The sequence below is a fragment of the Python bivittatus genome, unplaced genomic scaffold (assembly GCF_059951505.1).
Source record: "Python bivittatus isolate LINGU-HERP-01145 unplaced genomic scaffold, Pbiv_v1 ctg000640_np1212, whole genome shotgun sequence".
Classification (NCBI taxonomy): domain Eukaryota; kingdom Metazoa; phylum Chordata; class Lepidosauria; order Squamata; family Pythonidae; genus Python; species Python bivittatus.
In genome coordinates, this window is record NW_028277090.1 from 246779 (window position 1) to 268693 (window position 21915).

The 21915-nt window shown below is 44.7% G+C and overlaps 2 protein-coding genes across 6 annotated transcripts in view; one reads left to right on the forward strand and one right to left on the reverse strand.

Moving 5' to 3' along the window:
- Positions 1-648: 648 nt before the first annotated feature.
- On the reverse strand, positions 649-18739 carry MSS51 (MSS51 mitochondrial translational activator). 3 transcript variants are annotated; one of them, XR_003086053.2, is made up of 8 exons: positions 18555-18736; positions 12868-13089; positions 11649-11804; positions 10458-10582; positions 9573-10136; positions 4188-4281; positions 1501-2893; positions 649-779 (listed from the first exon to the last, which is right to left on the reverse strand). XR_003086053.2 is itself a non-coding variant. In XM_007440489.4 (7 exons), the coding sequence occupies exons 2-7, from the start codon at positions 13050-13052 to the stop codon at positions 2665-2667; spliced, it is 1353 nt and encodes a 450-aa protein (XP_007440551.1). In that variant the 5' UTR covers positions 13053-13089; positions 18555-18736; the 3' UTR covers positions 849-2664. The 3 variants fall into 3 exon arrangements, 1 of the variants encoding a protein (XP_007440551.1); XR_015797979.1 differs by lacking the exon at positions 649-779 and adding an exon at positions 8360-8516 and having other exon boundaries at positions 2849-2893; positions 18555-18739; XM_007440489.4 differs by lacking the exon at positions 649-779 and having other exon boundaries at positions 849-2893.
- A 2907-nt stretch (positions 18740-21646) lies between these two features.
- The window catches only part of CFAP70 (cilia and flagella associated protein 70), a 37559-nt gene continuing 37290 nt past the window's right edge, over positions 21647-21915 (forward strand). The window contains exon 1 of one of the 3 annotated variants that reach the window (XM_088151020.1): positions 21647-21807. The gene's annotated coding sequence lies outside the window, so the exon portion shown is untranslated. The remainder of the gene's footprint in view (positions 21808-21915) is intronic. The other 2 variants (XM_088151019.1, XM_088151016.1) reach the window with 2 other exon arrangements.

Consider the following 21915-nt stretch of genomic DNA (forward strand, 5'->3'; position numbering starts at 1 on the left):
GCAAATGGTTTGTAAACAGCTGATTATTACTTAGCACATTGTATGATGTGAGAGGAGGTCACTGTCAGCCCCTGGGAATGGCATGGCCAAGTGGAGCTTTTGATCTGGGCTTCCCTAATCTAGCTGCTAACCCATAACTACATCCCAGTGGCTATTGTACATCTTGATTTTGAATCTTGAAAGCAATTCAGTCCAAAGCTAAAATTCTGGAAACTTGTGGACCCAAGGCTCATGGTGGTCATTGAAATGCAGGATTATATAGAACTGATCAGTGAGAGAACAGGCAGGGGACAAAGACCCTCTGGGCATGTTTTTGCATGCCAAGGACAGATGAGCAACATCTGTGAATCCTTAAAGCAGTGTTTCTCAACCTTGGCAGCTTGAAGATGTGTGGACTTCACCTCCCAGAATCCCCCAGCCAGCCTTGTCCATGCATCTTCAAGCTGCCAAAGTTGAGAAACACTGCCTTAGAGGTTTGTAAGTAAGACCTGGAATTTGCAGAACTATTTGCTTGTCTATGCTGCTCTTGAGGAGAAGAACATATCTTCTCTAGCAGCGTAGCTCTTTTAATTTGGGGTTAAGAAATATAGCGACCATGAGCTCCAGTGCATGCACAAATATGCTCTCCAGGCATTCTTTTAATGATTATTTTAATTAGGATTTAATTAAATAGGAATTTAATTAGTTAAATAGGAAGTGGGTCCAGCATAGCATTGTCCTTTAGTGTCATCTTTATTTACAAAATTGCTTCTTGCTTCCACTGGGCCCTGTAGGCATTCCTGGAAAATGAAAAGTGGGGGGATCCAGTTAGATGCTAAGTTTGAAACTCTGCCCATTATTTGTTACACACACACACACACCCCATTTTGAATGCACAAAAGAAGAACAAGTTCCTGCTGGGTTTTGGTTAAAAAGTAGAGGAAATAGAGACATTAAGCTTCTGAGAAGGGGGAGAAGATTAGTAAATTCAGCTTGACCCCTCTTGTAATGCCATGACGACACTATTTTGGGCTTTAAAAAATAATTTGAAAGCCAGCATCCAGCCATCAAAAGGTTATTCTCCTCTGGATACTCAGAATTTACCACGGCTCTCCTGATTTTCCTCCTTTCCATGTATTGGACTCATGCAATTTAGGTCCGGTATAGAAAAACATAAATCCCAAGTTCAAAGGCTAGGAAGAAGTTTTATTTTCCTAATACCTTGTGCATTTTTTTTAAAAAATTATTCTATGTCAGACTAAAATCGTTCCACTGACTGAAAGGAATTTTAAATGCTCATCTTATTAAAGTATCATTTAATTCTAATTAAATCCAGGGATTTAGTGATGCTCAGGTAATGTCCTTGAGATAAAGTCAGCCACGAACAAGAACTGGCTCAGCTACTACGTGCAAGGAATTTTTAAAAAGGCTTCCAATAATTCTCCAATCTTATCCTTTCTATTGACTGTATCGTACAGTTGTTTTCATGTGCTTGAGTCCTGTTCTCACAACATAGCTTACTGGGTCAAGGTGGTCGATGATCTGTTGCGGGGACTCCAAAATGGATTTCGTTGACCCAATCTATTAACTCAGAGGCAGGTAGATTTAACTTCTGTAAAATCCAATTTCACACCGGGTTAAATTCACTTCACCCAGGAAGCTTTATTACGGGAAAATCAAAAATCAAGTCAGTTATCCAAGTTTTCCAACTTTGCTGGAAAAAGAGCTGGAGAGAAAGAACAGGAGAAATAGCCCAGCCACCATTTTGAACTCTCTTGTTGGCATCTCGGCCACCAATGAACATGCCTAACTAACATTGATTGGCTGTAAAGAAGATGGAGCCACCCTTGTATCTACATGCACACACAGGCTATGTCCCTGCAAGTGTTTACAACTCCATATGAGAAAAACCCTTTAATGGAGACTCTCTTGTCTAAGTTCTGAAAACATTTTCACGTGGATCAACACGTGGGCAATACTACTTCAACCATTTTCAGGTGCTCTCCTGGAATCGCCCTTTCTTTAATTTTTATTTCGTGCCCTTGAATCAGACTTGACTCCTGGGGACTCCGTGGACAAGTCTATGTGGTTTTCTGGACAACATTTTCAGAAGTGGTTTATTTTATTTTGTTAAATTTTTACATGGCCCAGGTTTGCCATTGGATCCTTCCTAGGACTGAGAGAGAATGCCTGGGCCAAAATCACTCAGTTGGCTTTCACGCCTAAGAGAGGTCTAGAATTCAGTCTCCTGGCTTCCAATCCATGCCTTTAACCACTAATCAAACTGGCCCTCGTTTCCAACCTGGAGTCCTCCAAATACGTTAGAAATACTAGCTCCCAGAATTCCAAGCTAGCATTGCCTTTGGCTGGGAATTTTGGAACTTCTAGCTCCAACACATCTGGAAGACCCCAAGTTAGGGGACAGCTGATTTACATATGCTAAATTGGGAGGAGGATACACAGGACCATGGGAGTCAACATGCTTTGACTACAAACCTGATAGGACTAGACTAGACTAATAATCAGCTTGGACCTTTTGTTGCACGAACAAAGGCAGCCTTCAATATCAGCATGCCCCATACCCAGATGCCTGTATTCCTGAGATCTTAATTTGTTGCATGACAAATTGAAAGATATGAAGACACCATTGCTAGTTAGGTTCTATAGTTCTAAGCTTGCTGGGATTTAACTTCTCTCTTCCTCTTCCCCATCCAGTTCTCCTATGTCATGTTCCTCTGGAGGACCAGCTAGCCCGTGGAACATCAGGTAGTGGGAGTTGGAGTAGACGGGTGGCTTGTTAGGGTTTGAATGGGCCTGCTCCGGTTTGAGGGAGGTGAAGGGGTTGGCCCCACAGCCTGTGATCTGCATCTCCAGCTCCATCAAGATTCTGAGGGATTGTTTCAGCTCCTGTTCACTAAAATAAAGAAACAAGGGAAGAATTAGTTACTAGACTGGCAAACTGTTCCAGTTCCATTCTGGGATTAGCCCTGAGCCCTGTAGCACAATCAAAGGTTACCACTATTTCTTCACTAGTTGTTACTCTACAGTGGTTGTAGCTCTGCCCACAATCCTATAGCACAGAACATAATTTTCATGCAGAAGATCCAAGGCTCAAAAAACAATAACCAGGGAATAGGTGAAAAGAAAGACCCTATAGCCCACAGAATCCATGCAAGTCTGAGAAGACAATCTCTTATATGAATCCTATAGTCCAGTGTTTCTCAACCTTGGCAACTTGAAGATGTGTGGACTTCAACTCCCAGAATTCCCCAGCCAGCATGGCTGGCTGGGGAATTCTAGGAGTTGAAGTCCACACATCTTCAAGCTGCCAAGGTTGAGAAACACTGTTACAGTCTGATCCATCAGCTTCAGAAGCTCATGGATTCTGCAAGTGCTGCTTTACCAGAGAAGACAGCTGCCCTGCACTTCTCCTGTGTGAAACAAGGTATGAGTTTCTTCTGGTTCAATCACGGTGCCCCTCAAAGATCAGAAAAAGGAGGCTGTTTTGTTCTGGCTTGCTTTGGACTTACAAATGGTTGGATCATAACCCTGGGTTTCAGGGAGAGGCAGTAAATCTTTCTTCATCAATAAGGAGCCATGAGATTAGCAGCCTGGAGGTGATGAGGAATTGTAATGCCATCCATCTGAAAGTGTCAGCCCCAACAGGTAGACCAGCCCAGGAATCAACTCCATAGGAAGGCTAAGCCTACTTTGATCGTCATTGGCTGTAATAACAGAGTTTTGCAAGTCCGATTGTATTGGACCTCCTCCCCCTTTTATGCTCATGTGAATTAGGGAGGTGTCTGAGCCTTTTCCACATATTTTCTGCTTGTTTTGGACTTGTGTTTTCCCTGTCATCACTTTGGTAATGGATCTCATCTATCTCAACCAAGGTCACCTTCCTTGCTCTCAACAAGAAGGGATCAGAAAATGAAAAATGCTGTATGCCTGAATTAAGAAGAGGATTCTTTTTTCACATGCTCCTTCCCCTTTTTCTTCCCAGGGTCCAAGAGTCATGTGTAGGCTAAGTCCTGGTAATGAGTATGATTTTCTAAAAAATCAGTATAGGTGGGGTATGGATGTATCTGCTTTTTTGGGGTTTTTAATCACCCATGGGATACAAACATGAATACGTCCCATCTGAATGGGCCCAAAACTCAGATTCTGTGGGAATCATAACCAGTCATGAACTGGAAGGAGAACTTTACCTGTACATAGTGAATAAAGAAGGGATCTTGTAGTCTCGGAGAAGCAACAATGTGGGAAGCCAGCTTACCATCAGATCAGGGCAGGCGTGGAACCCTGCGAAGGAAAGGAGACAAGGAATGGGTCTCTTCTCTAAAGTCCTGTAGATGGGAGAGCTAGGCTGGCTAAGAATTATGGACACTGAAGTTCTACACACCTAAAGGATGCTAGATCAGGAAAGCATTTCTGTTTTTTTGGATTTTTTATCCCACCTTTCTTATTTTTATAAATAACTCAAGGTGGCGAACATACCTATTACTCCTTCCTCCTCCTATTTTCCCCACAACAACCCTGTGAGGTGAGTTGGGCTGAGAGAGAGGGACTGCCCCAGACGGCTTCCATGCCTAAAGTGGGACTAGAACTCACCGTCTCCTGCTTTCCAGCTTGGTGCCTTCACCACTAGACCAAACTTATGGTTCCTGGAATTAATTTGTATACTTATTTTCCAGACTTCTGTTCGATCCTTCCAAATTTCTTCCCAGGGCAGCTTATACAATGTTATAAATACAGTGCAGAGCACATTCAGGTGGAAAGTTTGCAGTCCCTTCCTGGCCCAGTCAAGCCATGACAAGCTTTTGTTCTCTCCTTTCACAGGTAGGGGGGACCAGATTATCCTTTCTATCAGCTCAGCTTTTACATCACCTTCAATCATAGTTTGTGGCGTGGCAAGAACAAATGGGTTTAAAACCTTGACATAGTTGTAAGGCAATATATTTTCTCAGAGCATCAGCAGCTGAACCATCCTAGTGGGAAATGCACACAGTGGGTTGACCCTTAGGCTGATGCGGAAAATGTCTTTCTTTCACCTAGAACACTAGAATGTCAAGGAAAATGTTCCTTCCCAAGATAACCCAACGTCCACGTGGAATTACTCTGTGGGAGAATGTTCAGATACACAGTGTTTTTCAAACTTGGCAACATTAAGAATCTGTGGAGTTCAATTCCCAGAATCCCCCAGCCAGTATGCTTGGAGTAATGAATGCATGCTGGCTGGGGAATTCTGGGAGTTGAACTCCACACATCTTAAAGTTGCCAAGTTTGAAAAACACTGAGATAGACCATCATCGCTTCTTGATGTTATTTATTGTGTTCCTGTTAAGCCCTGCCAGACTGGCTAAGTCATAAAACAAGAACTACTTGGATTTCTAGACAGAGCCTTATAGTAATGTGATGGAATTTTAAAAGCTTGCCAAAGCAATTCTCCAGATCAACAATTAAGGCAGAGTTCCTTAGAGTCAATTTCTCATGCTTCCCTCATCCCCTGGACCCAGGAATATTTTCTGTAATGATCTTTCCTCCTCCTCCTCCTCCTCCTCCTCCTCCTCCATGTTCTTAGGTTCTGCCAAATATTCCATCACGTTACAGCAGTGTTTCTCAACATTGGCAACTTTAAGAGGTGTGGACTTCCACTCCCAGAATTCCCCAACCAGTATGCTGACTGGGGACTTCTGGGAGTGGAAGTCCACACTTCTTAAAGTTGCCAACGTTGAGAAACACTGCACTACAGGAACGTTTTTATCACCTTATTTGTTCTTTGCCAGTCTGAACCTGAGACAAGGACACAGATGAACATTGAACTGGATTCTCCATATATGCCCACCACTGAAAATCAGCCTGGTGACAGGATAGGAAAAAATTGCTTGCAGTAAGATTCCTCCCCTTTTGCCAGAGGAAAATACCAGCCTCGTGTTCCATACCTTACGAGACTGGAATCTCTCCCTTGCTGCCTCTGAAAAGTAAAAGGAGCTTCTGTCCATTGCGCATTTAAATCTCAGCCTGGTTCTGAAGGCAACAATGTCTGGAACCTACCCAGGGGAATAGTGAAAATCTAGCTGTTTGTACAGCTGTTGGAACGCCCTTGCACATTATAGCTGGGAAGTGTGGCTGATGGTGAGCTCTAAGCGCAGGGTCCAGACATCGCTGGGCTGAGCAGATGGAAAACTTGGCCCCAGCTTGCTAAACCCTCCCTGGCATTCTGGAAGTTTGAGGGATGTGGCAAGGCCGTTGTATATTTAGAAAGGCCTTCTGCTGCCTGGAGTACTTAATAACTTAATAGCAATGGAATGTTACAGAAAGAGATGATGATCAAGGGTACACCTTGTTCCTGGAAAGAAACCTCTTTGCTGTGCCAGAGAATTCAAGACAGGCAGAGACGCTCTGCAGAATGACTGAAATTAACCAGGTCACCTTTCAGGGCTTGGCAAGGTGTGTTAGGAATGGCTCCAGTGGTTCAGATGGGCAGATTGAGCAGGGAAAGGCTCAAAGAGGGGGTCACCATCAGCCCTGAGAAACCAATGCTCTGTCATGGAATTTCTTGGAAGGAGGCAGCCGCTCCTGGTCTGTTTTCCTGGCAACCTTATATAGCCTGACTTGGATCTCTGGGCTCAAATCTGTTTGGACCACTGACCATCAATTTTGGACCACTGACATGTGGGGAAGTGAACCTTCCCCCACACTTACTGTGAACTTTGCCAGAGTCTCCTCTCACACACATACCCCACCCCACTAGGCATCAAGGTCCCCAGGTCACAGCATCTGTTCCTTGCACTCAAAAACCAACAGTTCATAGCTGTCTCCCCCTGCTATTGTTCTGTAGAAACCATCATTCAGAGGTATGCTGCCTCTGAACATGGAGTCATAAAGCCGCCTTTGCTGCACCTATCATCCCTGAATCTTGGTATTCCTCTTTCCAAGAGGTTTAAGTGAGAGGCCATCATTAGAAGAAACAAGCCAGCTGCCCCATTTCATTGCTTCTAATGGCTGGACAGGGATTTGAACAAGAATGGTATCTCTAGATGTGGCTTCCCCAACCTAGTGCCCTCCAGATCATCCATTCATTCATTTTATAGAGCTGCCCATCTCAAATGCATGACTCTGGCCAGTTATGATTATCCTCAACTAGCATGGCCATTGCACCTGGGGATGCAAAGGGTTGTAACTCAACACATTTGCCATGCAAGCTGGGCCAAGCTATCTGGACCAGCTTTCCCCCATCTCTTCCTTTCCAGATGTCTGGACTTTAACCATGACATCTGCAGGGGGAGGGGCAAGCGATGTCATGCACATCATGATATCATCGCATAAACAGTGGTTGCATGTGGCATCCTTGTGGTTTCTATCAGACATCCATGAGCAACTCTACCCAACGCCTAGGCCTTCAACTTGCAGAGGACTACAGAAGTTGAAATCTCCCTATCTTACAGAGCACGAAGCTCGGAAAAGCAACTCCACAACCAACGGGAATCACAGGTGGCTTCCGCAGCCAGTCAGCCAGCAAACCAAACACACTTCATGGATTGAAGTCTGGTTGAAGAGCTGGGAAGTAGCCAGGACTGTCCCCATTACAAGACCCCAGTTACTTTCCAGCCACGGGCAAACCAGCCCTCTTGAGACAACTGAGTTCCACCTGAGCTTAATAGCATGTGCAGCTGTCCTTGCCTTCACCAGTTAGTGACTACTCTGTTAGCAAGCTGATTAACCACATCCGTATGTCAGAGATTATAACATCCAGCTTAATCCTACCCATTTTGCCTTAATCCCACCGTGCTGATGGGCAGCAAACAGCTGATGGAAGCGGAACAAGGCAGTGGGACCAAATCTGTCACTTCGGGTTGAGTTGAGGTCCACCAGATGTTCTGCTGAAACTGACTGGAACCCAAGAATTTCTCTTGGGGAGAGCGCCTGTTGCATATCTCACATTGTTGGCCGGGACTATGGCAGGATCTCTCTCGCATGTTTTAGTGAAAGGCTGAAAGGCCACGTTATGTGAAACGTTGCTGACAGGCTGCATCTCCTTCGAGGAGTCCGTAAATGCAAAAATAAGAGGTATCACAACAACCTTGTGAGAACTTTGAGACTGCTGGGTTGCTAAATATATCTGCAAGCTTAGCTCTTTTGAAAAGGGAATCAGACCAATTAACGGATGATACAGCTGAGAAGGACCACAAATCACGGTAAGCATGTTGCCTGTGTTTGCACCTTTGGCCAAGCCATGGCTTGCTTCATCCCAAATAGCTGACTAAGCTTCTACTAGCCTGACTCATATCTTGCACTAAGCCAAAATCAAACACAACTCATAATAAGGCTTTGGGCAATGTGTGAATGTAGCCAATATATCTTTCAACAGCTTGCTTACCAGGCAGTTCAAGTGTCATTCTATCCCCAGGGCTGGGTGATTGATGCTTGGCAGATAAAGCCTGTGCACTGAGCACATCCTGGCCCTGAAGTGCTGATGTTCCATCAGAAGAAGCACATCTCAGGCTTCTGGGTTTCTTTCCCTTTTCCACTGACCTCTAAAGAGGAGGAAAACCAGAACTTTGGGGTACACTCTGGTGAAGTCATTCCAAGAAGACCCTTTTTCCTTGTTGTTGCTGTTGTGCACACAGCCAGCCAGATGTTTAGACTGGATTTGGCATTTTTATCCACCTATCAAGCCCTTCCCAAGGACCTGGGATAGGCAGATGTTGTTGTTTGATGGTGTTAAAGGGATCGTTGCAGGATATAAGCTGCTGCTGCTCCCTTTTCTCTCTCTTTCACACACACCCTTTTCCTTTTGCACTGTGTTCTTTTAGGATACATTTCAGGCTGGAAAAAATCAGGAGTCTGGGGGCAACTTTTTTGGAAAAGCTGCCACCAAACTTCCCCTGATTTTGCGTTACTGTAGACCAGTGCTCCTCAACCTTGGCAACTTGAAGATTTGTGGACTTCAACTCCCAGAATTCCCCAGCCAGCATGGCTGGCTGGGGAATTCTGGGAGTTGAAGTCCACACAGCTTAAAAGTTGCCTAGGTTGAAAAACACTGCCGTAGATTAACACAGCTCTCTTCCCACAATGCCTTTCAGACACAAAGCAGACACTCCTGCCTACTATGTATTAAAACCATGGAAGGATTCCCATAACACTGAACCACAAATGTCTCCACCCCATGTTAGCCCAGTCAAGCATGTCATCCAAGTCCAGCAGGTGTGATGAGTAGCATGCACCCCTGGGTAACGTGAAGTTCAGTTAACTGTGGCTTAGTATGCTATGTGAAGGCAGCTATTCTTTTCTGAGGACTAGTGCAAAAACTCCCCATCTGGAAGCCACCAGCTCTCTAAGTTTAGCCACACACCCTAAACGCCGCACTGCTCTGGGTTGACCACTCATCATTTTTCCAGCTTTGAATCACCTTTCCTGAGCTGGGTGTAGGATCATGATCTGAGGTTTTGCCTAGGCCAGCTTTTCCCATCACAATGTCCTTGAGGTGTGCTGGGCTCCTGGGCCTCCCCGGTCCTAGTCATTACACTGCATTGAATCTCAGGGTGCTAGACAACCCAGGAACCCAAGAAGAATGGAACAAACCTTCGTACCTGCATGAAAGCCAACCACAATATCTGGTCGAGCCGCTTGCTGATTCTCCACCTGTGATTCCCAGAAGTTGTGGTAAAGGTCCTTGTAGCTGCTCAGGTAGACCCTTTCCCGGGGTCCAAAGGCCACCAGCGGAGGTCTCATGATGGGTCCGTCTACCACATCTACCCCCACCATTACCACCTCCATGCCCTGGTGCTTTGGAAACATCCGGGACAGCTCATCATAATCTGTCACCCGAGCATTGAGAGTCTCAACGTGAGAAGCTCCAACTACATGCACTGTGAGTGGTTTGGCATAGGGATCCAGATGGAACATGCTCAAACCAAAGCCAATGGTGGCCGGCCGGGAGACAAAGTCTGTGGTCACCCTCTTGATTGACTCAGTCAACTCCTCCTCGTTGGGCTTTGGTTTGCCCACATTGGCCCAGAGGATGCTCATATAATGCCCCGTCTTGATCACGTTCAGCTTTTCATCCAGATTTTCCTGCATCAAGAACCAGTCTTCCCAGCCCTGCAGGTCCTGGATATTTTTTGTCCAGGGTCTTGTGAGGAAAGGGATGTCACCTATAGGGAGACAATGAGAATTTAGCAGAATCTTAGACTCCTAGAATTGAAAGAGGTTGTGGAGACTATCAAGTCCAACCTTCTAGATCGGTGCATGGAGCATCTACAGGGAGGCCAAAGAAGTAATGCAACCACATGATTGAAGTCCTCCCCAGCTGCTTCAACTACATGGTTGTGGCTGCCTTCTTGACTTTCTTTTACACCCTTCCCCTCCCCCCAGGCCCCTGCTGGGGAGCCTTTCTGATAGAGGAGGCCTTCAAACAGAACTGTGTCCTCTGAAACCCCTTCAGATGGACAACAGCCAAATGAATCTCAGGCTACCTGTGAACACAAGCCATTCTATAAGTCGGTCAAGGGCTGCCAGCTTCAGCTTCTTGCAGAATTTTTTGTGGATGGGCCAGTTCAACCGTTGGCAATCGGGGCCACAGTAATAGATGTTCTGACATCTAGAAACAGAAGGACAACAATTTACAAACCCTAGATTTGCAAGTTAGGTGCTGTGTTTGACTTCTAATGACTCTAAGGATGAACATCCGCTATCCTGGCTCCTCGTTCTTCCAAGGATATCTCGTTATCTCTTTGACTGCACCCATCTCCCTTAGCCATTGTCTTTCTTCTACATTTTTTAATCTTGCCTGGCATCATCAGGAACGTTTTATTGTGGGGGGAGGTGTCCACATGATTCACACCCAGTACATGTGAGGTTTTGCCTGCTGGTCAAAAGGTGTCTTCAAATTATGGTTTGGGGGACACTCCAAAGAATCCATCAGGCTAAATGAAGTCTGCCTGCTCTGTTGATTTAATTTTCAAAACCCAAGAGTTCTGCTCGGGACAAAAGGAAGCGAGTGCCACTGAACTTTATAAATAGCATGGTCCCTCATTGCCAAGAAATCAACTGGGAGAATGTTCCCAGAGAAGAAGATGTGATTTCTGACAATCTTGAGCCGGGGACCAACAATTGTGTCAACCTTACTCCTTCCTTTCTAAAACATCTTTGCTTTTAGCGGAGAGACACGGTTGCCTAGCAATAGACACATAAGGCTTGAAATATGCATCTTGTATTTATTTTGGCTACGTTTTATTATTCCGACCACCTGTTCTGTGTTGACCCTCCCAATGAGGCAGTTTCCACTACCAAAATTTAATCATTGTCACTGACTGCAAAGAAAAGGCTGTGGTTACCTGTTGGCTATTGTTACATTGCTGGATCAAGCCAAACGTCCAGTACAAACTAACCCACCTACTTCAGGGGTTGTTGTGGGGAAAATTGGAGGAGTGGGGCACCATGGGGGTGGTCTTGAGGTCCTGAGACAAAGCCAGGGTGTCATCCTAACAGATGGATCAAACGCCTTCACTTCTGCACTAGCAACTTGACAGCAATGTCTAAAATCAAAACTTGCACTCGTTTTTCCAAAGCTCTCACTGCAGTCTTGCATAAATTCATTTAATTAATGATTCTGCTGGTGAAAAATGTGTTGAAGGCGGATGGAGGGAAAAAGGTCCATGATTTACCTTTTGCAGCGCCGTAGGCTTTTAGGGTCAGGTAGCGAATCTGGAAGTTTCTTGCACTCGACGCAGAATTTGAACGTGTCTTCCATTTTCTGAAACATCTCGAAGTAGGATCGGATGCCAAAATCTGTGCAGGGAGTCTTGCCCTCCAGTGCAGATCTAGAAGGAAGCAGTCCAAGCCAAAAAAATGCTGAAGAACAACCATCCTACATAAAGCCAGAGGAATGTTCCTGAGGTCCCAGAATACCCGTGGCCCTGATAAGTTGGAGGGGGGCTCCAAGAGACCTTCAAAGATTGTTAAAAGGTGTTGCTTCTGATGCAATTGAATAGAAAAAAACATTAAATGCATGTCTGGCCAGTAGTCATACTATTGATGTTTGATTTTAATATGAATGAAGTTAACTCAAATGTCATTTTTGTCCTTCCCTTACTAGCTTTTTCTGGAAGTTGGGCTGGCTGGGGAATTCTGGGAGTTGAAGTCCACACCTCTTAAAGTTGCCAAGGTTGAGAAACACTGAACTAGATAATGTGTATGATGTAACTACTGTATAGTTACACCTGGATTTACTGAAATGGATGAGCCCAGCTAGACTCAGCTGCCCATGGCCCAGGTTTGCCACTTGAAGATTTTGGCTAGTCAACCTGCCTTTTGACTTCCTGCAGTCAGTTTGGGTAGAGAATAAGGAAGATATAATAAATATAATTATCTTTATTCTTTTCTTGGACTCTCCTTCCCCTTGTTAGTAATGTTTTTAACTGATTTTTATGTATTTATATATATTTAGGTTTTTAATGTTTGTTGTGAGTCGCCCAGAGTTCCCCCATTGGGGGGAGATGGGCGGTTGAAAAGTTTAATAAATAAATAAATAAGATGACCTTGACAGAGATATACAGGAACTGCTACCTAGGCAAAAGGGGCTAAAATATTTTTAAAGTCCAGAACAGTGAGATAACATTTGGAAGTGGATCAGGCAGACACTTCCCTGATTCACTGAAGTACAAGAAGGGGGAGGAAGTCCAGCACAGTCAGATATGGAAGGTTCTGTTCTTATAGCTAATTGCAATAAAAGTAATTTTAGCCTTCCTGTGGAGTTGATTCCTGGTCTGGTCTACCTAATGGGGATGGCAGTTTCCTAGCAAAAATCAAACAGTGACCATTTTAGACCCCCTCTGCCCACCCCCAAACAATGTTTCCCTCATTGTGTTTGCTAATCCATCTTACCTGTATTCATCATAACTCTTCATGTTGAGTTTCTGAAGGATGACTTGGGACAACCCAGGAACATTACTTTCCATCGCTTGGAAACCCAATGAGTCCATTTTCGGCCCGGTGAGAACTGGAGCCTCTGTTGAATTGCTCCTAGAGTGTCCACTTTTGGAAGCCCGTTTTTTGTTCCGGTGAGACATCTTTAGCAGAAGTGGGAGGATCTAGACTGGGATCCACCTATCAAAAGGGGAAGTGATCAACATCATCTCCAACCTTCTCCTTGAGAGGTGGTTGGTCTTACATTAGGCATCTATTAATGAAATAAATCTGTTGGGTTAGCATGACGTTACAGAATGACCAGAATGTTTCATTAGACTAGAAGAGACTTGCATGTGGGGCATCTTAGGAAGAGGTGGGATGTGCATGTAGTAAATAAATAAAGTGCTCAGCAGGGAAAGTAAAATGTTCTAGACAAGCTTTCATTTTGCCTAAGATTCACATCTTACCTTCCACTGGACCTAGGGCAGAAATGTCTTGTTGGGGCAGATTATTTGAGCATTTTTACCCTCCATTCTATTTTTACTCTATAGCTTCTCTCATTTTACAGACTGTGATAGGAAGATCTCCCCATAGACTAGATTACAGTGATCAGTTTCCTCTTCTCCCATCATTGTTTTATGTCCTGGCTATGTTCCCTGAATGTACTGTTTCCTCCTTCCTCCTTGTCTCATTCCTTTGTCCCTATTAAACAACAATCTAGTCTTTTTTAATCAACTATCAGAGAGTGGGAGATATGCACATCTCCCACTCTCTCTGATCAATATGAGCTTTCTTCCCTTCAAGCTGGAGTCATCCAGGTGTTCTCAGCTCTCAAAGGCTGTGCTCATGCAGCACGTTGACCACCCCCTTGCTTCCCACTCCAGAGCAGTGATTTATATTGTCTTCTAAAATCATCTAACCATCCCCGTGCCAGAATAATAGTCATGAGGACTGGCTGAATATTACGCCAGCCAAAGCTGTATGACATCATGGAGACACTGTGAGCCACTAATGAGGAACTGATCTGAGCCAAATGTTCTAAGCAAACCACATTATGGTTTAGTGTGTTATGCAAACTCTGTATCATTATGATTTATTCAGTAAAACAAGGATAAGACGGAAGAGTGATCAACTTGACCATTTTTTCTTGGATATTAAATTCAAATGCGGTTTTTCTCCTGGGCCCACTTCCTTCTTTGTCCTGGTCCACTTTTCTGAGGGTGGCTTCAAATGCAACCCTCAGCTCAAGGTAGCCTAATTTGATGCCTCAATGGAAACTCTTCCCTCCCCTGCTTTCAGATTGCTCCGACACAGCACGTATATTTGCAGCTACAGGGAACTTCTTCCATTTTTCTCCCAGCTTACAGCCTTCATCATCTCTCTTGCCTCTGCACCTGCTCCCTTAAATCAATCCTTTATGTGAGAGACGATGGGTGTAGGATAAGGTCTGTGGCGGGCTGTCAGCCAGAAAAAGCTTAGACCCCAGCACAACAAACCTTCATTTGATAGCGTGATTGTCCAAGCAACTCTCTTGCCAAAGATCTGTCAGCTTGTTTTGCAAGTCACTCTCAGTTGACAGCCCCAACCTGACTCAGAATCGAGGCTGGCCATAGAATTCATACTGGGGCCTGAATTCAATTCTGGGATATGCAACTCAATTCATAAGATATTTCTAATAAGAAGCAGTTTCTCCATGGAGGAGAAACTGTTTCTTATTAGAAGGAGGAAGACAAGGAGGAAGGAGGAAAACTGGAGTGCTAGTCCCTCATTAAACAGGAGAAATGCATTTGAGCAAACAAGACAACAGATCAACCAGAATGCCACATTCTTATGGCAGGCATGGCCAATTTGTGGGGACCAGGATGTGTTGAAGATGTGTCACTTGGACAGTACGGGGCAGAAATATCTGATTTCTCCTTCCCCAAGTTTCCAGGGCAGACTATACAAAAAATAGATTGGTTAAGCCTTCCAGAAGTTTAATATACCATTTTAGATCTTTGTTGGTCTTTCAAAAGGGAGGGAGTAGCATTTTGCCCCTGAACGTTGGTTGTGTTGTTCAGAAGCCACGAAGACATGGCTTGAAGGAATTGACAAGTTGCTCCCCCCTTCTTCAATGTACCTGCGAAGAGTGGAAAATTGCATTTGGTAGCAAATCCCTATCTGTCATCGAGGCTCACACTTAATGTGTATCTTCTTTTACAGTCATGAAACCCCTTAAGCACTTCACCAATAGCCCAACACAGAAGACAAACCACCCTCAAAATCTCTCTTGCTTTAGCTGCAGTGGGTATAATAAGGCAGACGGCAATGACAAGAAGTTTGTTTTTAGCATATGGGGGGGGGGAGGGAACACTTCGCTTTATTAAAGAACCAGTGGAATTTCAGGAGAGACATACCCAGGCAATTCACAGGCTTAACACTGGCTTTAAGATACGCTACCCAGCAGAAGTGATCAGAATGCAAAAGATTGCTTTCTGTCAACAGAGAGTAGGGGGAGAAACTAGGACTGTCTAATAGGTAGGCTTGTTAGTGGGGCAATATGCCTGGAACGCATCTGTTTATCCCATGCACAGAGTGAAATTCCTTCAATTAATATCCAATTAGCCATGGCCGAGTGATGGGCAGGGATGTTCCTTCACCGAGCTCAGCTGCAGGCATTTTTTCTAAGCCTCCTTCCAGCTGCAGGAAGTCCTCAACAAGTGATATCCCATCTGATGTGTGACACTTCCAGACTCGGTATATTTTTAGACTTCTTCAGATGATTAGAACTAAAGTCAATCAGAGAAAGCTACTCCCCTCTCCAATTTCAGATCTTCAGCTATGCCAGGATGGCTGGTTTTCAGATCGCTTGCTTGGATTCTCTTGCTGTTAAGGGGTTATGAGGCAGGGATTGGCTGCGTAGTACCTCTGGAGGCCAGAATGTCTGTTACCCCCCACCCCACACATTCAAATACAGTTCCCCATGAAATTCAAACAACGTTTTGAAAAAATGAGATGGGCAAATTTCTTAAGAGGTTCTGCAGAAGAACACTGACATCTTGCGCAAGATTGGAACACTGTTGGCCTCTTAAAATGTCAAGAGATCTGGAGTGGGACCAGATTCCTGAGTGATGCCGCCTAGGGTCCGAAAAAGATGCGGTGCCCGTGGGATATTTGCACTTTTCAGGCTCATGGTGTGAAGCTTTTTACTTAAAATAATATGCAGAACAAAATGCTCAGTGAAGTTGCTGAATGCCTTCAGGTGGTGGGGGAAAAAAAAAAACCTTTCAGGAAATATTGAAAGGTAATGCTGAAAGCATTCTGTAAATTCCACCTATTATGGTTAATTCAGGAGAAATGAAGAAAAACAGATAGGTTTTTAAAAAAAAGACTTGAAAAGGTGAATTAAAAGCTGTCAAATGGTTGAGAAAGCTACAGTAGCTGTCCCAGCAGATAAGATTTCTACAGCTTTGGATTTCGAGCTTGGAGCAAAGAGGAGTAAGAGGAGATAGGATCAGTGTTTATAAAATCATGCATGGGATGGTAAAAGTGAAAAGTGACTTTTTTTTCCCTTGCTCTTTCACAGTATTAGAACTTGGGGTCTTCTATTAAAATTAAATTCAGGGAGATTCGGGGCCTAATAAAGAGAAGGATTTCTTTATCATATGCATAATTATACTTTGGAATTTGCTATCATCAAAGAGCACTGATTTAAGCAATTTTTAAAAGAGGTCTGGACAGAAGCAAGAGCTATCAGGGCCTACAGACATCACCTGAACTTTAGGAAGCCAGAAGGTTGGGCAACCACAACAGAAGAGGGTATCTGGTTGATCCCTGTGGGACACTGAAAGCTGAATTAAAGAGGTTCAGAGCTCTCCTTAAATTCTTATGTTTGATTAATTATGTGCCATCAAATTGGTGTTGACTTTTAGTGCCAACATAGATCTGCCCCCCCATCTGGTCCTTCAGGTCTTCCAATGGTGCCCCATCACTGCTGTAATCCACCTTATTGTTAGTCATCCTCTTCTTCTCTTTCCTTCCACCTTTCCCAGCATTATAGACTTCTCCAGAGAGTTGGGTCTTTGCATAGTATGTCCAAAGTAGATAATTAGAGGCTGGTCATTTGTGTCTCAAGTGAGAACTCTGGGTTGACTTGTTTGGTGATCCATTTGATTGTTTTCTTGGCTATTCATGGTCCTCTCAGGAGTCTTCTCCAACACCAAAGTTCAAAAGTATCAATACTGCTTCTATCCTACTTCTTCAAAAATTCTTAGGTTTCACTTGGGCAAAAATGAGAGGAGTTCAGGTTTGCAGAAGAGGGATGGGAGCCATATTCAACTGAATATGAACTGAAGATGTTACCTAAGTGGGTAACAAAACATCTGCAAGAAAACAACCAACTCAGAGAACCCCAAACTCAGAGAACCCCAAGGACTCCACAGTTCAACCCTGAGCTACATATATTCTTTTCTATTGGTGCCATATTCAACTGCCAGGAACCGAGATGGTTAAAAAAAAGCCAAACTCTGCCAACATGGTTGAGATAGCGATGCTATTCCAGTCCTGTGCCTCCCGCAGATCAGCCAATCAGCCTGGATGAGTTGATTGGAGGTGGGGAACAGAGCCAGGGAAAAAGAAATAGACTCAAAGAACACAACTTCTGGAGGTCTTCCAAGCTCATCTTCCATCAGAATGTCCTCTGTCTCTTGCTCACCTCTACACTACAGTGAAGATATAGCATCTGTTCTAAGACTGAGCTTGCACAGACGTATCTGCTCTATTCACTACATGCACCAACCCAGGATTAAGGGACCATAGTTTACAGTATGAACAATAAACCAACCCTATGGGTTGGGCTCACACAATGCATGGAGTAACAGAGAAGCCAACCACATCGCAAGCTGTCCCACTGCGCACCTCCAAACATTCCAGTTCATGTTTACAAAACGATGCGAGCCTTTGCGAAGTCTCTGCAAAATGTGTGGCACATAACAGAATAAACACATAAATAGACATCTATCTTTCTTTTTTTAAAAAGAAGGCAGCAATTCACCCAGGAGAAAAACCAGAATCTGTCCCCGATGAACACTTTCTCAACAAAAAAAAAAAGGGGGGGGATACCCCATCTGTTTCTCGCAGCCAGAACAAAAACTTACTGAAAAATAAATGGGCCAGTTTTTAAGGCATCTCAAAACCCACTTGTTGCTTTTCCTAGTACGCTCAAATAGTTGGGGGGCACAGGACTGGCAAATTGATCAAAGCCAACAGCGGTGGGAGAGTTTTTTGTCATCAGAAGACTTTTTGCCCATATGGCTTAAAGCAGGGGTCCCAATCTGGGGTGCAAGATGGAATTTCAGGGGGTGCGACAATTTTATGCACTGTGTTAAAAGTTTATTTTTTCAAAGTTCAATTTGTTCACCCGCATTAGAAATCAGACTTCTTCATCTTCAAAGGTGATATTACTTCTGTAGCGGGTGCGAACATTCATCCAACATTTCCTAGGGGTGTGGGGCATAGAAAAGGTTGGGAACCCCCGGCTTAAAGTCAAGTACTGTGCAAGCTAATAACAATCAAAAAATATTCGTCCTTGTCTCACCAGACTAGGAGAGCAAGCTTTGTGAAAAGGATAGCCAAACAAGGCACAACCGAAGAGGTTAGATTTAAAGTTCAGGAGACAAACTCACCTGCTTGATGTCTTTGTTCCTTGGATTTCTCAGGGAACAAACTCTGGAAGTTTCTGGTGCTGCTCCCACCTTCCCAGTGGAGAAATGTTATGGGAGGCCTCTCATTCATGTGGTCTCTGCCAGCCCCAGATCTGGAAGAGAGAGGAGGATTCAGACTATTTGGGCAGGAGGACCGTCTCTTCACCTTCCCTCCCAACCACCAGAAGATCATCTTTGTACTGCAATTGTCCATCTGCCCCCTAGAGGAAGACAGGGGACATTACAGGAGCATCAGCATTGATCTAACCCAGTATGCTGTAGTACAGATGTGTGTTTTTTTTAATCCATTTAATCGTATCCAATTCTTGGAGATTGCCTGGACAAGGCCCTGCAGTTTTCCTGGCAAGGTTTTTCAGAAGGGGTTGGCCCTTGCCTCCTTCCCAGGGCTGAGAGAAAGGGACTGGCCCAAGTTCACCCAGCTGACTTTGTGCCTAGGCAAGATTAGAACTCAGGGTCTCCCAGTTTCTAGCCTGATGCCTTAACCACGACACCAGACTGGCTCTTGGTACGCTGTAGTGCAGATGTAGGTAAAAATAAATACAGCATCATAGAAACCTGGTGTTCTTTATGGACCTCCCTCTAAGGTGGGGTTGGCAATCTTGGACTTCTCCCTGGGCGTGTTGACTCACAACTGAGGTCCTGTGTTCCTGCTGTTTTGAAGGGGGAATGCAATGAAAAGAGTCCAGCCAAGTCATAGATAAATTGCACTTTAACAAAACCACAAAGAAAACCCACAAATCCTGCTCATCTCATCCAGTGGGGTGATGTGGGGCCTCCCATTTTGCTGGCTCTCAGAGCCCTCTCACTGTTATGGGGTGTCCCTGGCCTCCAGATGTTTGACACACACACACCCCACTTCTAAGAAAACATTTACTTTAATTTAATTTATTCAGTTTAGGCAGCACTTGATTCTGAACCAACTCTGGGCGGTGTACAATAAAACTAACAGGATAGAAAGGTCAGTATGATAACTGTAAAGGAAATCAGAAGGAATTTTTTTAAAAAAATTAAAAGTTTTAGGAAAAGACTCAGAAGCAGGGACTTTCAAGGCTGAGAGGTAGGGGCAAAGTTCTTCATTTGGGAGCCTCTGTTTCTCCAGTTCTTACTCCTTTCTTTCACTCCCTCCCTCTCCTTTATGCCCATTGAAATCAATGGGCCAGGAATTGGGGACTCCTACACTCCCAAAGCTTGGAATGATTCCGTATTAATCTCTACAGCGTAACAATCCACTCCCTACTAGATTTTTTTGGGAGGAGTTTAACTCTTGGCTCCAGATTCCTGGTGAAATGAATAGAGTGAGCTCAGCGCTGTTGCTTTCGTGAGATACGGCCGTTCTTCCTTCCAGAAATGATTTCGTGTTATGATTTATTCAACCCCAGAAGGAATCTGGCAGCATCTTTTTCCGGCTAGCCCATCTCATTAAAAGGCATCAGCGTTCACAAGCTGCAGCTCAGAAAAGGCGATGCCTTCTAATCAAATGTGTTCGTCGGAAAACATGTGGGCAGATTTCTGAATTTTGTCCCCATAGATCAGGGTTTCTCAACCTCAGCAGCTTTAAGATGGGTGGACTTCAACTCCCAGAATTCCCCAGCCAACTTAGAGCAGTGTTTCTCAAACTTGCCAGCTTGAAGATGTGTGGACTTCAACGCCCAGAATTCCCCAGCCAGTTAGCGCAGTGTTTCTCAACCTCAGCAGCTTTAAGATGTGCGGACTTCAACTCCCAGAATTCTCCAGCCAGCAGAGCTGGCTGGAGAATTCTGGAAGTTGAGGTCCTCACATCTTAAAGCTGTTGAGGTTGAGAAACACTGTCATAGACTAACCCAGTTCTCATCCTCCAATGTCATTCACCCTCAAATATCTCCTACATGGGAGGTACGCAATACTATGTTGGCTTCTAAAATAGCCTCTAATTTTGAGATCCTCACTTGCACAGAATAGCCTGAGCATGCTTGGGGCCAAAAAGCTCTTTGGTTGGGCTGGTGGCTTATAAGCCACAATATGCCAAACTGGCCAGCTATAGGCACTACCTTCACCATTAGCACAAAGAGCTTTAAGTGACACACCTATGACTGGTACCCTAACTCGACACCGATATCTTGCTAAAGCCATTTTACAAAAGCATCCCTTAACCAAAGCTTCAGTGTATATCTTTCTGGCATGTCTGTGACCATCATGGTTTATCAAACCACCTTTCCCATTCCTATTTATTTATTAAATTTATATGCCACCCATCTCCCCCAGAGATCAACTTTTTCTAACAAACTAAAAAGATTCATTTTTTCTTAGTGAATGCTCTTCTTTTGGGGACTTAGTCCTCTAACTGCACAACACTGGGCACCCTGAAAAAAAAACTGGGTGATGAGGGCTAGGGAATGTAGGTGTGTAGGTGCAAAATTACTCAACATGGCACGTTGCATCCTGGTTCGCAATGGCCTTAAAGCCTGCTTTTCTGCAATTAGCAGAATTTGCATTCCAAGCCTTAAGCCTCACTTTGCAGACCTCGGGGACCACTACTGCTAAACCAGTGTTTTTCAAACTTGGCCACTTTAAGAGGTGTGGACTTCAACTCCCAGAATTCCCCAAGTTGGGGAATTCTGGGAGTTGAAGTCCACGCCTCTTAAAGTGGCCAGGTTTGAAAAACACTGGCGAAACCAGGGCCAAAGGAAACTCGGGATAGTTAAGCACCACGTGCAACTCGCACTTGGAATTACTGTACGGGAAAACTCGCCTCGAATCTAGAACGAAACCAAGTTCTTCTTCCCTCATAGAGGTAGGGAAGATAAACGAGTGGCTTGCATTGCATTCATTTCCGGGTCCGATGCGACATAGGCAACGTGAGCTGGAAGACACACCCTAGCTCCTCGCAAAGCACTGAAGGGGAAGGGTGCTTGGGGATCTTATTTATGCAGAAGTAGTCGTACAAACCCCTTACATGATTTCGTGCGACTCCATAAAGGCTTCCCCTATGATTTTTCCCTTGCCCCGCAAGGTCCATTGGGAACCTTTAGTGACTCTCTCCCCTCCTTGCAAGGCCTACGAGCGAACCTCTTTGGAATCAAGGCAAGAGGCGGTGGGAAAGCAGCCCGCCACGCCCTTCCTTGCCCGCCATAAAAATGGCGCGCGGAGATCACGCCTGTCTTCGGGCGAGCGGTGCGTCAGGAGCGGCGAAGGTGACGCAGCGGCGTCGCTATGACAACGGAAAACGACGCAGCTGGTAAGTTGGGGGGCCGGGCGATCGCGTGCAGCGGATGCGAGCTCTCGTCCCGGACGCCCCTCGCCCTCCAGTAAGGCAGGAAGGGGGCAGTGGAGGCTGCCCCCCTTA

Bases quoted from the DNA above. Each gene is read 5' to 3' on its own strand.
- MSS51 (XM_007440489.4), bottom strand. From the start codon at position 13,052: ATGTCTCACCGGAACAAAAAACGGGCTTCCAAAAGTGGACACTCTAGG. The intron at 10,583-11,648 runs GTAAATCATGGA...TTCTGTTTCTAG, and splicing joins AGCCTACGGCGCTGCAAAAG to ATGTCAGAACATCTATTACT. The intron at 4,282-9,572 runs GTACGAAGGTTT...TTTCCTTCGCAG, and splicing joins TGTGGTTGGCTTTCATGCAG to GGTTCCACGCCTGCCCTGAT.